General features: G+C 48.9%; 1 protein-coding gene across 1 annotated transcript; it reads right to left on the bottom strand.

Moving 5' to 3' along the window:
* Positions 1–1,844: 1,844 nt before the first annotated feature.
* LOC130131978 (G2/M phase-specific E3 ubiquitin-protein ligase-like) lies at positions 1,845–8,579 on the bottom strand. Its single transcript, XM_056301703.1, is given in 7 exon segments — positions 1,845–1,857; positions 6,369–6,552; positions 6,555–6,593; positions 7,117–7,331; positions 7,509–7,660; positions 7,945–8,144; positions 8,279–8,579. Coding segments are annotated over 7 exon segments (1,104 nt in total).
* Positions 8,580–16,198: the final 7,619 nt, after the last annotated feature.

The raw sequence follows: 16,198 nt of genomic DNA, 5'->3' as shown, positions 1-16,198 counted from the left end.
GTTGGTGCAGGAAGACCAGCTCACACTGCATGATGAATGTGGCACAGGTCTCAAAGTCGCCATCAAATGGTCGTGGGCTGGAGAGGCAGGGCTCCCGGGGAACTGGGTTGAGCCCCACAGGGTTAACTGGGGCAGCGGGCCCAGGGGGCAGGTTACCCACGACTCCAGGGGCAGGCTGGCCCGGCGGCTGGATGGTGAGAGCCACCGTGATGGTTTGCAACTGCCGCAGGATCTCTTCTTGTTGGCTCGCCAACGCTGCCTGCTGGCTCGTTAGGTTACCCGCACAGGCCTGGAGGGGCTGGACCCGAGTCTGAAGATCTCTCACCGCGGCGGTGGCCGCCTCTAGCTGCTGGGTGTGGGAGTTAGTCAGTTGGATCTGTCCGATGAGAGCCGCTCGAAGCGGACTGGCCGGTACGCTCTCTGTGTCGGCTGGGGTCGTCATGGTCAGTTCGTACTGTTAGGGTTTGTGGAAGACCCCAAGCGCACGACACCAGACAGAGATGGGGTTAGCCGAAAACTGGCGTACTTTATTCCTTACGCGTACCAATAGTCAAACACAGGGAGGCAATGAGCGACAAGAAAAACGGAAAGTCCAAGGGGAAAAACTCGCGGGTAATCCAAAAACGGGAACACGGCAGGACACTAAATAGGATACTGTGGTGGACACGTATTGGGGACAGAATTCAACCCAGGAACTAAGGGTTAAGTCATGGTTGCCCTGGCAGGTTAACGCAGGGTTAAGTTATGGTTGTCCAGCCAGTTTTCTGATTATTCTTGCCACCTCCGCTCAGTCGAGCTGTGGTTTGGTTGCTCTCTGATTTACCGTGGATTAAAGAAAGTTGCCTACACGGCTAAAGTGTGAACCTACGGTCTTCTCCGTTCCTTCGGCTCTACACTGGTGACCCCGACGTGATGTCGGCGGGGGGCCAGTGAAGGTAGGAGCCAGCACCCCGGCATGGGAGGAACGTTGTGTAGCGACGAAGAATCGGTCAGCCTCCTTTGCCAGCTCACGGGGATCAGTGATGGTGGAGTTAGCGAGCGCAGTCTGGACGTGGGGCGGCATGTTGCGCAGAAACAGCTCCATAAACAGGAAACATGGCTTTTCTTGACCCAGTAGGTTTAACATCCTGCTCATTAGCTCCGATGGTTTGCCATCTCCCAAGCCCTGAATTGCGAAGAGGCGACGTGCTCTCTCCGTTGTTGACAGTTCAAAAGTATCAAGGAGGAGATTTTTAAGTGCGGCGTATTTACCATCGGCCGGTGGGTTGGTTATGAAAGCGCTTATCCTGGAAGCCGTAGCGCACCCCAGCGCTGCCACTACGTAGTAGTACCTGGTCTCGTCTGCTGTTATGTCTCTGAGCGCGAACTGTGCCTCAGCCTGTGTGAACCACGTAGCCGCGGAAGACTCCCAAAACTCCGGCAGTTTCATTGCAACGGCGTTCGTAGCCATAATGTGTGTGGTTTCAGAAAACTTATCCGAAAACCGACGTCGGGGTCACCAGTGTAGAGCCGAAGGAACGGAGAAGACCGTAGGTTCACACTTTAGCCGTGTAGGCAACTTTCTTTAATCCACGGTAAATCAGAGAGACCACCAAACCACAGCTCGACTGAGCGGAGGTGGCAAGAAGAACCAGAAAACTGGCTGAACAACCATAACTTAACCCTGCGTTAACCTGCCAGGGCAACCATGACTTAACCCTTAGTTCCTGGGTTGAATTCTGTCCCCAATACGTGTCCACCACAAGGTGAAGCTAAAGAGGGGGATACTGCAGTTCAGAAACAAGACCATGTCTTCTAAAATTGGTGTCAATCCGTTAAAACTTAGAAACATCAATAGAGCAACTTCAACCCAGAACCCTTGAGAGTAAGAATATTCAGAGAATAAGTGAGAAATAGATTCAATTTCTGTTTTGTAGAAATAACATCCTGAATGTCTTCTTTAAATCTATACAAGAATTTAGTGTAACGGTAGTATCTACGTAATACCTTCGTGTGAACTTCTTTTATTTCGTTTGGAAAGAGGAAGTTATTAAGGTCTGACCAAACTTTCTCTGCTAAGATTTCTGGAGAACTTAGTTTCCATAATAGAGTCGATTTGGGAAAATAACGCTGATCTGAGGTCAGTATTTCTCTGATATAGTGATTATTACATGTAGGATCTGATAGATCTTTCCCACCGATTAAGAGCTTGGGAATTTCTCCACTCAAAGGGCCATCTATTAATGCACTTTTGATGAGAAACAGGAACTTTGGTGATATACTTTTTATAACATCGTTATGTGCTTTTCAAGATATATTCATATCCTTGATACTACTACCATTACTACTACTACTACTACTACTACTACTACTACTTTTGGGTGCTCCGGTTAGGAGTCATCACAACCGATCATCCGTTTCCATCTCTTCCTGTCCTCTGTATCTTCCTTTGTCACACCAGCCACCTGCATGTCTTCCCTCACCACATCCATAAACCTCCTCTTTGGCCTTCCTCTTCTCCTCTTCCCTGGCAGCTCCATATTCAGCATCCTTTTCCCAATACACCCAGCATCTCTCCTCCACACATGTCCAAATCATCTCAATCTTGTCTCTCTTGCTTTGTCTCCAAACCGTCCAACCTGAGCTGTCCCTCTAATGTACTCATTCCTAATCCTGTCCTTCTTCATCACTCCCAGTGACAATCTTATCATCTTCAACTCTGCCACCTCCAGCTCCACCTCCTGTCTTTTCATCAGTGCCACTGTCTCCAAACCATACAACATAGCTGGTCTCACAACCATCTTGTAATCTTTCCCTTTAACTCTTGCTGGTACCCTTCTGTCACAAATCACTACAGTCACTCTTCAACCACTCCACTCTGCCTGCACTCTCCTCTTCCCCTCTCTTCTGCACTCTCCATTACTTTGGACAGTTGACCCCAAGTATTTAAACTCAACCACCTTCTTCACCTCTACTGCTTGCATCCTCACCATTCCACTGTCCTCCCTCTCATTCACTCGCTCGCTGATCATCACCTCTCCTCTTAACCTAGCTTCTATAACTCTTTCCCATATCTTCATGCTGTGGCTGATCAACTTTATACCTCTGTGGTTGCTACAGTTCTGCACATCCTCCTTGTTCTTGAAAATCGGTACCCGTATGCTTCTTCTCCACTCCTCAGGCATCCTCTCACTTTCCAAGATTGTGTTAAACAATCTAGTTAAAAACCCCACTGCCATCTCTCCTAAACATCTCCATGCCTCCACAGGTATGTCATCTGGACCAATGGCTTCTCCACTCTTCATCCTCTTCAAAGTTCCACGTTCGAGCCACTCACTCACGCCACAGTGTTCACCAAGCTAGACCTGCGCAGCGCGTACCACCTGCTGCACATCCGGGAAGGAGATGAATGGAAGACAGCCTTCAACACCCACCTAGGGCATTTCGAGTACCTCGTTATGCCCTTCGGCCTCACCAACGCCCCGGCCGTCTTCCAGGCGTTGGTCAATGACGTGCTGAACACGTTCGCGGTGGTGTACCTGGATGACATCCTCGTGTTCTCCAGGACTGAGGAGGAACACCACCAGCATGTCCGCCTGGTCCTCCAACGACTGCTGGAGAACAGGCTCTTCGTGAAGGCCGAGAAGTGTGTGTTCCACTCCGCCTCCGTGGAGTTCCTTGGCCACATCGTGGAGAAGGGGCTCGTCCGCACCGACCCCAGGAAGACCCGAGCGGTGGAGGAGTGGGCACGGCCCACCAACAGGACGCAACTCCAGCGCTTCCTGGGGTTTGCAAACTTCTACCGGCGCTTCATCAGGGGGTTCAGCCGTGTGGCCGCCCCCCTCACTCCACTCACCTCCACCCTCCGCCCCTTCTCCTGGACCTCGGAGGCAGAGGCCGCCTTCTCGGCCCTGAAGAGGCTGTTCACAACGGCTCCGGTGCTCGCCCACCCGGACCCGTCCAGGCAATTCATTGTGGAGGTGGACGCATCGGACACGCGCATCGGAGCCGTCCTCTCCCAGCAGTCGGAGGAGGACCAGAAGATCCACCCGTGCGCCTTCTTCTCCCGGCGTTTCAGTCCTGCAGAGAAGAACTATGACATCGGCAACAGGGAGTTGCTGGCTGTCCACGCCGCCCTAGAGGAGTGGAGACACTGGCTGGAGGGAGCAGGGCAGGCGTTCATCCTATGGTCCGATCACAAGAACCTGACCTACGTGCGGACGGCTAAGAGGCTCAACCCCAGGCAGGCGCGCTGGGCTCTCTTCTTCAGCCGGTTCGACTTCACCCTCACCTACCGCCCGGGCACCAAGAACGTCTGTTTCCCGAGGGGTCCCCTGATGCCCCAGACACCATCCTTCCCCCGGCACGGGTGGTGGGTGTCGTCACCTGGGCCATCGAATCGGGGGTGAGAAGGGCCCAGGCAATGGACCGCAGCCGTTTTGCCTGCCACCCCGGTGTCCACCGAATGGCGGCCTTCATCCGCAGGGGTTTCTGGTGGCCCACCATGGAGGCAGACACCAGAGAGTTCGTGGCTGCCTGCACCACCTGCGCCCACAGCAAGGCTCTCCATCGCCCTCCAGCAGGTCTCCTGCACCGCCTTCCTGTCCCCGGCCGACCTTGGTCCCACATTGCCTTGGACTTTGTAACTGGCCTCCCCGTGTCCCAAGGCAATGACACCATTCTGACCATTGTCGACCGGTTTTCCAAGGCCGTCCACTTTGTTGCCCTCACCAAACTCCCCTGTGCAGCCGAGATGGCGGACCTTCTCGTCTCCCACGTCGTCCGACCCCATGGGATTCCCCTGGACATTGTCTCTGACTGTGGTCCCCAGTTCACTTCTAAGGTGTGGCAGGCCTTCTGTAAGGGGATTGGGGCCACGGTCAGCCTCTCCTCCGGGTATCACCCCCAGACCAATGGGCAGGCAGAGCAGGCCAATCAAGCCCTGGAGGCGGCTTTGCGTTGCGTTACCACCAGCAACCCCGCCTCCTGGAGCAAGTACCTGCCCTGGGTGGAGTACTCGCTCAACTCCATGGAGAGTTCGGCTACCGGTTTGTCCCCCTTTGAATTTTCCCTTGGCTATCAACCCCCTCTGTTCCCACATCAGGAGATGGAGGTGGCGGTCCCGTCCATGGGGGCCCATCTCTGCCGATGTTGGCGCGTTTGGAAGGCCACTATGTTGCGAGCTACAGAGCGGGCCCAGCGCAGCGCCAACCGGCGGAGAGTGCCGGCCCCAGCCTATCGACCCGGCCAGAGGGTATGGCTCCTGGCCCGGGACCTGCCCCTCCCTACCCTCAACCGGAAGCTGGCTCCCCGCTACGTCGGTCCCTACACCATCGACCGCATCATCAACCCATCGGCGGTGTGTCTCCATCTCCCTACCTCACTCAAGATCCATCCCGTCTTCCATGTCTCACGCCTCAAACCGGTAGCCTCCAGCCCCCTGTCTCCCCCTGTCCAAGCTCCTCCACCCCCCAGGGTCCTCGACGGTGGTGACATGGTCTGGGATGTTGACTGGCTGCTCGCCGTACGCCGCCGGGGGCGTGGGTACCAATACCTGGTGGACTGGGTTGGCTATGGGCCCGAGGACCACAGCTGGGTTCCCCGGTCCTACCTGGCTGACCCCACAATGCTGGAGGAGTTCTATCGGACCCACCCCAACGCCATCAGACGGTCGCCCGGTGTCTCCCGTAGGAGGGGGGGTCCTGTTGTGGTTACACCGCCCTGAGCTGCCTCCCTGGCACGTTCAAGCCACTCCCCCGGCTCGGACGTGCCAGAAACATCCGAGCGCTCGGCTCGCGCTCTGAGGAGACGAGCGCTGCACTGCACCAGCTGTTTGCCATCATCCATCAGGCACAACTTTGGCCACCAGGCAGCCCTCTACAAGAAGTCTCCCAGAACACCACTCCGTGCTTCGATGTACTGAACCCTGTGACTCTCCCTCCGCGACTTCCACGCCTCCCCGCGTCTCCCTCTTCCCCAGTGACCTTCACGTTTTCCCTCGGACCTCTCCAGCGATCTGCCCCCGTGTCCCTCTACCTGGACCCCTCCTTTCTGACTCGACTTCCCGGATCTCGGACCCGGACTTCCTCGGACAACCCCTCTCGGATCACAGACTGGACTTTCTTGCTAGGTGCACGCACATTATTTCAACACCCCCTTGTCATTTACATACCGCACCACACATAGGCTAAGAACACTCACACATAGTTATGCACGCAAACCACGGGACACCACACACAGTTTAGTCACACATCCCATTAACGGAACACTTTTTGCACCATACATTCCCCTCCCCCAATAAAACCGCCCTTTTTGGATTGCGAAGTCATCCTGTGTCTGTCTGCCTTGGGTTTCGCCACACTGGTTGGGTTCTGGTGCGCGAGCATAACAGTGTGTTCCCTATTGCAAAGTCCATACTGTTTGTGAAGGCTTGGTAGGAGGTATGTAAAGGCAACCTGAGGCAGTTGATGCAAGTATTGGTCAGTGGCAACCTTGACTCGAGCAATTCATGAAGAAAAGTGATGGATGGCTCGGGGGAGAAACCGATCGGAGGGATCTCACTGGCTCCAGTGCGAAGGCCAGGATTTTCTGAAGCTTAGATGATCCTTGTGCCTCTACCGAAATAAACACACCAGAGAATGTTAATTGAAACAATAACATAAATAAAACATAATAACGTTGATTATCAGCATCAATTCAATTCAATTCAATTTATTGTCATTAAAAACAATGTGCAGGCACATGTTAAAATGAAATGAGGGCTGTGGCTTAACCAAACAGTGCAAGACAGACACAGACAAACACAGCAAACACAATATAAGATATACACACATGAAGACCAAAAGCTAAAAATAAGTTAAAAGAGAGCTGGAGTACAAAATATTCAAAAATATCTACAGACATTCAGTGGGTAGCCAGGTTCAGTTGGGCAACAGCATGTGGAAAGAAGCTGTTTTTGAGCCTGGTAGTGCGGGCTCTGAGGCTCCTGTAGCGCCTCCCAGGGCGCAGGGGGGAGAACAGTCCCCCCATGAGGACAGTCCCCCCCTGAGGACAGTCTCCCCATGAGGAGCAACACACAGAAGCCTACCCAGCAAGCATTGTAAATAGGGGCAATTCTTACAGCATGGTATTGCTTACCTTCTACCTCCTGCAAATAGTCCCTCCAGAAGGGAATGACGGTCTCTTCAGCTGCTCTCTTGTTTGTTCCTCGTTCAGAAGATCGAATATGGAAGAGATCCTCCAATATGTCAGCAGTGAGTGTATGTGGCTCATGGCAGAGAAAAGGACGGAAGCTCTCTGGGTGCTGTTGGATCACATCTAACACGACAAGTGTCCTCATTCCTTCCCTGAATCTGCATTCAAGAAAAGACAGTAAGCATGACTACTGCACACTTGGCACAATCCTTAGCACACACAATAATCTGCCCACTGAGTTAAGTTGATTCAGTAAAATTAAATTCCATAAAATGCCCTAATTCAACATGCTGCTATTACAAATAAAGCGGACTGAACTTGAAATCAAGACAAACCTTTCAAATGGTCCACGGACCCTGTAGATCACTTGAAACATGAGGATGTCCTGAACAAGCAAATCCCTGTCCTCTATGCTCGTCAGTGGCCTGACACAGCCTGCATTTGCCAAGTGGTCCAGTAGTGGCGCTGTAGCCCGTTTCAGGTCATCCTGGGCAGTGCACGCTGAGATATGACATCAGAAATACACAAAGGCCGCAAAGAATGGTTAATGTGACATATATGAGAGATATATGAAGCAACTTTTAACGGTGCTCTTCTCATAAACCTCAATGCCGAGAGTGTCCACATACCATTTTTGTTACAACCAGAAATTTTAATGCAATCATTACTCATTGCAGTTGATATACTACAGCTAACAATTCAAACAAATCCATCTAACCATTTTGGGTGGTTCCATTAACATGTGGGTTAAAATGACATTATCTGTAGAACAACAATCTGCACAATTACCTTTTTGACCTTGTCATGTAGGTCAGTATCAGAAATGTCTTACAAGACAAGCTTGGCTGACTCTGGGCCACCAACGAGGCAGGAAAAAAGAGTTGGAGAGAGGAATCCAGGACTAGGACCACCATGCACAAGGCTCACAGCAATTGCTCTGCCGGCAATGAAATACCTGTCCTCTCTCAGAGCTGGGGAAACATAGGTAGCATTACCTCATCAAATGGATAGTTCACTCTAAAATCCTATAATTAATGTCATCAAGCACATATGCTCATAACAGTCAAGTCCCCAAATGTGTATGGTTAATACATTAAATAAATACCTGCACTATCAAGAGCCAAATTCAGTTTCCCCTCCTTTCCTTCAAACATAGATGAAACTGCCATGGCTTCAAAGAGTAGTCTCAAGAACTCTCTTCTGGGACCGCCCAAGTCCACAGCCTCTTCTTCTCTGCCCATGGCGTCAGAAAACTTGATTGACATCCTGTAGTTTGGATTGTAGGATAATTTCTTGAAGCCACGTACAGCTCCATCCATCACGGAGGCCCGATTTATGTTGAACTTGCATTTTTGGTCGGTGTCAATTCTGCTTGCAAGATTGAGCAGTAAGTCACATGCCGGCATCTTATCAGGGGCTCCTGCCTCCCTGGTGAATAGAAGACAAAAACTTTTCTTAAAACCTGTAATATGTTGTATGTTCCAACGGTAAGAAATACAACTGAGATGGATCTGCTGGATGACATATGGGGAGACATGAGGTTGAAAACATCAAATCTAGACAAAATATCCAACGCACCATTGCAACACAATCAGATGGTATGTCAGAGCATACAATGACAAACCAGTGCTCAGGGTCCACCGTCCTCACTACATTTTGTCTTTTCCTGCACCAGCATACCTGATTTGACCAATCAACTGGTTGCTCATGAGCTGAATGTAATGTGCTGGTGGCAGTATAGATATACACTCACTGGCCACTTTATTAGGTATACCTTGCTAGTACCGAGTTGGACCCCCTTTTGCCTTCAGAACTGCCTTAATCCTTCGTGGCATAGATTCAACAAGGTACTGGAAACATTCCTCAGAGAGTTTGGTCCATATTGACATGATAGCATCACGCAGTTGCTGCAGATTTGTCGGCTGCACATCCATGATGCGAATCTCCCGGTCCACCACATCCCAAAGGTGCTCTATTGGATTGAGATCTGGTGACTGTGGAGGCCATTTGAGTACAGTGAACTCATTGTCATGTTCAAGAAACCAGTCTGAGATGATTCGAGCTTTATGACATGGCGCGTTATCCTGCTGGAAGTAGCCATCAGAAGATGGGAACACTGTGGTCATAAAGGGATGGACATGGTCAGCAACAATACTCAGGTAGGCTGTGGCGTTGACACGATGCTCAATTGGTACTAACGGGCCCAAAGTGTGCCAAGAAAATATCCATTACAGCACCAGCCTGAACCGTTGATACAAGGCAGGATGGATCCATGCTTTCATGTTGTTGACGCCAAATTCTGACCCTACCATCCGAATGTCGCAGCAGAAATCGAGACTCATCAGACCAGGCAACGTTTTTCCAAATTTCTATTGTCCAATTTTGGTGAGCCTGTGTGAATTGTAGCCTCAGTTTCCTGTTCTTAGCTAACAGGAATGGCACCCGGTGTGGTCTTCTGCTGCTGTAGCCCATCTGCCTCAAGGTTCGACGTGTTGTGCGTTCAGAGATGCTCTTCTGCATACCTCGGTTGTAATGAGTGGTTATTTGAGTTACTGTTGCCTTTCTATCAGCTCGAACCAGTCTGGCCATTCTCCTCTGACCTCTGGCATCAACAAGGCATTTTCGCCCACAGAACTGCCGCTCACTGGATATTTTCTCTTTTTCGGACTATTCTCTGTAAACCCTAGAGATGGTTGTGCGTGAAAATCCCAGTAGAGCAGCAGTTTCTGAAATACTCAGACCAGCCCGTCTGGCACCAACAACCATGCCACGTTCAAAGTCACTTAAATCACCTTTCTCCCCCATTCTGATGCTCGGTTTGAACTGCAGCAGATCGTCTTGACCATGTCTACATGCCTAAATGCATTGAGTTGCTGCCATGTGATTGGCTGATTAGAAATTTGCGTTAACGAGCAGTTGGACAGGTGTGCCTAATAAAGTGGCCGGTGAGTGTATATGGTTGGGATAGTGGGACTTGAGGACTGGGTCCTAGATCCTCCTAGGTATCTGAGGATGACAGACTATAAAATTAATCCCACAACGTGACTGCTATTTGCACATTTAAGAAATAAAACGCGAGAGGGAGTGCCTTATCAGTGGTTATTGGCACGGCTCTACTGGCTTCAGTACTCAAGCTAGTGGGGATGCTGCACTCTAAACACTGGGCACATTATTAGCTACGTCTCCTTGTGTTGAACACGAGAGGGCAGAACGCAGCATGTCCACTGACCAGTTATCAAAATGAAATGCCAACACACTTGGCAATTGCCTTCCGTTTACACTGAAATTACTCTCACACATACTACTGAAAATGCTCTTATATACAACTATTGCATTTCAGTAGTATGTGAGAGGATTTTCAGTAGTATGTGAGAGGATTTTCAGTAGTATGTGAGAGTATTTCACATGTGTATGTGAGAACATTTTCAGTAGTGTATGTGAGAGGTAAGGTATGGAATATGGCCTATACTGCCTCTCATAAAGATCAGCCTCGCTCCTCAACTAAAGTCTCCTGTGTTGACCAACATGGCTGGTCCTCTTCTCAAACCCTGAAATCTTTTTTTTTGTTTTGTTTAATTTGCAGGGAAATGTGTAATCATTGTGGTGTTCCCAACACAGAATATTAACCAGTGTGGGTTGGTTGGTTTTGAATGTGCACATTCAAATGTGATTGGTGCTGAATGAGGTGGAGGTCAGCTATTGGTTGTTCCTGAAGAGTATATAAGGCAGAATCGCCACCAGGGCGCTCTCTTGGTACTCCGCTCTACTCGGGATAGCTAGGTTGTTACAGCGTAATAATAAATATACTACGTTACTGTCATAAGTCTGCCGTGTGCACTTTCCAGTTATCTACTTAAACAGTTTAGAACAATATTAGTGTTTCATACACGACAACCATGGCAACAGTTCTTGATCATGTGACTACTAACTTGTTACAGTAGTGCTTCATCAGCGCGCTAAAGAAAATAAAATTGTTTTGTACTTTATAGTACTTATATTAGTAATGAATGGACCGGAGACCAAGGCATAACGTTGACCTTTTACTAGGCATATCTTCAAGTCTTCACACTCGCGCATGCGCGCTCATTACATATCAAAACCTGCTCACTACATCTCCCCCTTTTAAACTGATACTTTCAGGATCTTTACAGAAAAATTAAATCACATGTTAATAAAGCCTAATGCTGATTTTACCAACGAGGCAGGGGAACAGCTGGCACCTTAAACATCTCTGTAAACGTGAGCATATGTAAACTAGTTAAATGAACTTCACATTTCAAAACACATTTCTTTTTTTCTTTTTTTTGACCTATGAACATATCAAGACAAGTGCATAACCTAACTGAGAGGTAGGGTAGACTACCTGATCCTCTCTGTTGTGGTACGGAGGTTATTCTGCTCCATGTATACTCACAACACTAAACTACAAATTCAGTCTTTTAACAGGCTTGACTGCCCTGCCAACTCTGGTGTGTAGTCCAGAGTCCGGCTGGCTTCCAGACGGTGAAGGCACTACTCGCAAATGAGAACGGTTTCTTCGGAGACTGCCTGTTGAGGTTTGTGTCACGTATGAACGTGGTGTCTCTGCTGATCCAGAGACGACTCCTGTGTGTGGAACATTCCGTATCCAAACTCTCTGACCTGGCTGGAGTGGTGGTGTCTCCCGTGCTCTATGTCGTCTGTTGTATCCTTCAGCCTGTTGTCTTTTAAGCTCCTGGTCTTTCAACTCAAAAGCTCTCAAGTCTGGCCATGCTGGTTTGAGAGTGCATGGACACACCGGAAGGGGTGTTTGGATGTTGCGTCCCATCAGGAGCTCTGCCGGTGATACTCCATGGGCAAGAGGAGTTGCTCTGTACGCCATAAGCGCTTTGTGAGGGTCCTCACTCTTCTGCAACAAGGATTTCCCAGTCTTTACTGCACGTTCAGCTTCCCCATTGCTTTGAGGGTAACGGGGGCTACTGGTACCATGTTGAAAGTTATAATCTTTAGCAAAATCTGCGAACTCTGCAGCACCAAACAGCGGTCCATTGTCTGTGACGAGTGTATCCGGCACCCCGTGGCGGCTAAAGATTACTTTTATTTTAACAATCACAGCTGTTGCTGAAGTGCTTGTTAAATTGGCAACCTCAGTGTATCTTGAATAGTAATCAATGACTACTAAATACTGACCTTTCTTCCACTCAAATAAGTCAGCTGGTAGCCATTCCCATAGGTGTGATGGCAAGGGTGTTGCCATCAGAGGTTCTGTGGCATTTTGACTCTCTTTAGCACAAATTTCACACTGACGTACCTTCTATCTGATCTGTTTTGTCAGCCCAGGCCACCACACTGCTTCATGGGCCCTGGCCATGCATTTCACCATTCCCTGGTGACCCTGGTGAATTTTGTCCAATATGTCCTGTTGCATGCTTGCTGGAATCAGTATTCTCTTTCCTTTCATCAACAGGCCATTCACCATCAACAGGTCGTTTCTGTATTGCCAGAAAGGCTTTAACTGTGGCACAGAACTGCTTCTTTCCCATCCTGTGTGGATCAGGGAGGACAGCTGCTTACACACTGGATCTTCTTCTTGTGCTCTTCTTATTTGTAGCAACTTCTCAGGTGAGGCCGGGAGTTGCTGAATGACCTCATTGATTTGAGCTGTGATGTCATTCTGAAGCGGGAGGTCTTCCTCTGTTGTAGTACGCTGGAGTGGAGCTCTTGATAGAGCGTCAGCTGCAATAAGATTTTTCCCTGGTACATGTACGATTGAGTAGGAAAAACGCAGAAGTCTCAATCTGAAGCGCATTATACAAGGCGGGACGTCATCCAGAGGCCTTGAGCTGAGAAGACTGGTCGGTTCGCATCACAAAGTGTAGGCCCAGGAGGTAGGTCTGAAATCTTTCGCAAGCCCAGGTGACAGCAAGGGCCTCCTTTTCAATTTGGGCATATCTGTGCTCTGTTTGCGTCATGCTGCGATGAAAGCCACTGGCCTCCAATCTCCAGGTTCTTGAAGCTGAGATAAGACCCCTCCTAATTCGTAAGACGATGCATCTGCTGACACTCTTGTCGGTTTCTCTGGACTGTACTGGGCAAGGACAGTAGATGAAGCTGAGCTCGTTTTTCAACTTTTCAAAGGCACACTGCTGCGCTGCTCCCCACATCCACATGTTTTCTGCTTTCAGGAGTTCTCTGATTGGCCCAGTGAGCTCTGCGATGTTGGGAGAGAATTTCCCCACATAGTTGACCATCCCCATGAAGCGTTTTACGTCAGCCACATCTTTTGGTGGTGGCATCTCTCTAATTGCCCTAATCTTCTCAGGATCTGCTTGTATGCCCTCTGAACTGACAACGTGTCCGAGAAATTTGACCTGCTTCACTGCGAACTGACATTTGTCATTCAGAGTTAGGCCCCGCTGCTGCAGTCTTTGCAACACTTGATGCACCCTGTCATCATGCTCTTTGGGCGTGGCACCGAACACCAGGATGTCATCCACATGACACAAAGTTCCTTCTAGGCCGTCAAGCATCTGCGTTAAATGCTTCTGAAAGTGTTCTGGCGCGGATGATATTCCACAGGGAAGCAGACTAAAACAATAACGGCCAAATGGTGATGAAGGTGGTGAGTGGGGCTGAATCTTTGTGCAAAGGCACCTGCCAAAAAACCGGCAGTGGCATCCAGTTTGGAAAAAAATCCTAGCTCCAGCTAGCTTAGCTAGCGTCTCATCAACAGCTGGAATAATACTATGTCGCTCCCTGCACACATTTTCGTTCAGGCGGGTTAGGTCGACACATATTCTAATTTTTCTATTAGCTTTTGGTACTACGACCATTCCTGAGCACCACTCTGTAGCTTCCTCTATGGGAGAAATAACGCCCATTTCCTCCATCCTGTTTAACTCTTCTTGAACTTTTCCTCTTAAGGGCAATGGCACACGGCGTAGCACAGCAAGGGCAAAGGGAGTGGTATTTTCTTTTAATTTAATTTTGTATTCTCCCTCTAGCTTATCTAAGCCTGTGAAAACTCTGGGATATTGTTCTTTGTAGCTTACCTCAGCTGCTGTGATAGCTTGCACAGGGCTGAGCAGGCAGAGGTCTTGTATCGCTGGTAAGCCAAGCAAAGGAGTCACTAACCCTGGCACAACATACACTTGCTGCTTCGCTACAATTCCATTGTGACTAATATTCGCAATAAAATGTCCCTTCACTTCTATGGGAGAGTTACTTGGTCCACACAGTCTTTTGGTTGTCAGTAGCAGCTTTCCATGTCGCTTTTGTGAATACAAATGTGCCGGGATAGCTGTCACTGCAGCGCCCGTGTCCAAATTGAACGTTATCTGCTGACCATTCACTGCAACCGATTTCTGCCAGAATGTGTTGGATTTTGTACAATTCACCGTGCCCAGGAACAATGTCTCTACGCTTTCATCCAAGTCATTTTCCTTAATTTCTTCCACTCTCATTTTCGTTTTACAAACAGCGGCAAAATGCCCCCTTTTCTTACATTTCCTGCACTCAGCAGTGCGCGCGGGACATGCATTGAACGAATTTTCATGTGTCTTCCCACATCTGCCACATTTAGTATTTGCATTATTTTGCACTCTTTCCTTTGGTTTAAAACCACATTTTCCGTGTGGAGAGAATTTCTGTTTGAACTTGAATCTAACTGCATCCATGTTTGCCTCTGTGCCATCTGTGCTACTCTGTCTCAATGCAGGCTGTTGCTTTTTAATTTCCTAAATCTAGCTGTAACTTCTCTGCAAGTCCATGGTCTCTGGTACCCACGACAAGGCGGTCTCTGATCATCTCGTCTTGGAGAAGTCCATACTGACATATGCATATGAAATGTTTATGAACGCTTGCTTTACTTGGTCCTACTTTTTCTTGCCCTCCTCCGTCAGTGCTGACGTGTTCAGAACATCCTCCGCCATGTCTCCCATAGTGTAAACTAGCGAGTTAGCTTGATACTCTTGACTCTTTGCATTTAGTCCTGCTGCCGCTATGCGGAATCTTTCTAAACCTCGCATCCAATTAGGCCACTACCAAAGTCTCCGAAGTCAAATGCTTCAGGCGGACTTACTGAAAATAGAGAATCCATTCTGTTTTACCTTCCCAATGCTCCTCTCCAACGTTGCATCAACGCAGCTCCACGTTAGCGTTAGCTCTGCTAGCTCACTCGGCCAATTCAGAAGCTCTTCTCTCACGTAGTCAAACTGCACGGATCATTCCGCTCACTTGTGTCGGGTGATTGTATTTATCTTAGAGGCGAGGACGACGACTTCTGACACCATGTCTTGTACTTTATAGTACTTATATTAGTAATGAATGGACCGGAGACCAAGGCATAACGTTGACCTTTTACTAGGCATATCTTCAAGGCTCCACACTCACGCATGCGCGCTCATTACATATCAAAACCTGCTCACTACAAAAATGGACCAGGTTTTTCACCATTTTATTACCAGAATGTGCAAGTTTTAAGCTGACGTGTGTGAGTGTGTGTGTGTGTGTGTGTGTGTGTGTGTGTGTGTGTGTGTGTGTGTGTGTGTGTGAGTTTGAATTTGAGGAAGGGTAGGGTGTTTTTTAATGGAAGCGGACTCTACGGATGGAGCCCAACACATTTCCCTGACTGCCCCAATCTGATGAGCTATGAGCTGTTGTAGTCGCGTTTCTCCAGAACATGATGAGGACCTCTGTACTTCAAATCCTGGTAGACCACCCACCCGTGAAGACATCAGCACAAGTTAAACGACATAACATGACGTCAGAAGAAACACACTGAAAGACACGGCAAAGCGAGGCACACTCACAACCACCGCCGAATTTAAGTTGACACGGACATCTCGTGGAGACTTGGAGAACGTGACTACAGTGGTGCAGCGTGCCACATCCCTGCATGAGTGTTAATTTAACTCTGAGAGTGTACAAATGGACTAACACACAGGAAGTTAAATTAACACTCAGGATTTTAGTGTGTACACACAGATTTGAGAGTGTTTTAAACACAAAAATTGTAATGCCTGTCGATTTTCCCCGGCTGGGTCAG

The sequence above is a fragment of the Lampris incognitus genome, unplaced genomic scaffold (assembly GCF_029633865.1).
Source record: "Lampris incognitus isolate fLamInc1 unplaced genomic scaffold, fLamInc1.hap2 H_3, whole genome shotgun sequence".
In the NCBI taxonomy this organism is placed as follows: Eukaryota; Metazoa; Chordata; class Actinopteri; order Lampriformes; family Lampridae; genus Lampris; species Lampris incognitus.
Note: the sequence above shows the minus strand (reverse complement) of the source record. Positions and strands in the feature narration are given on the sequence as shown.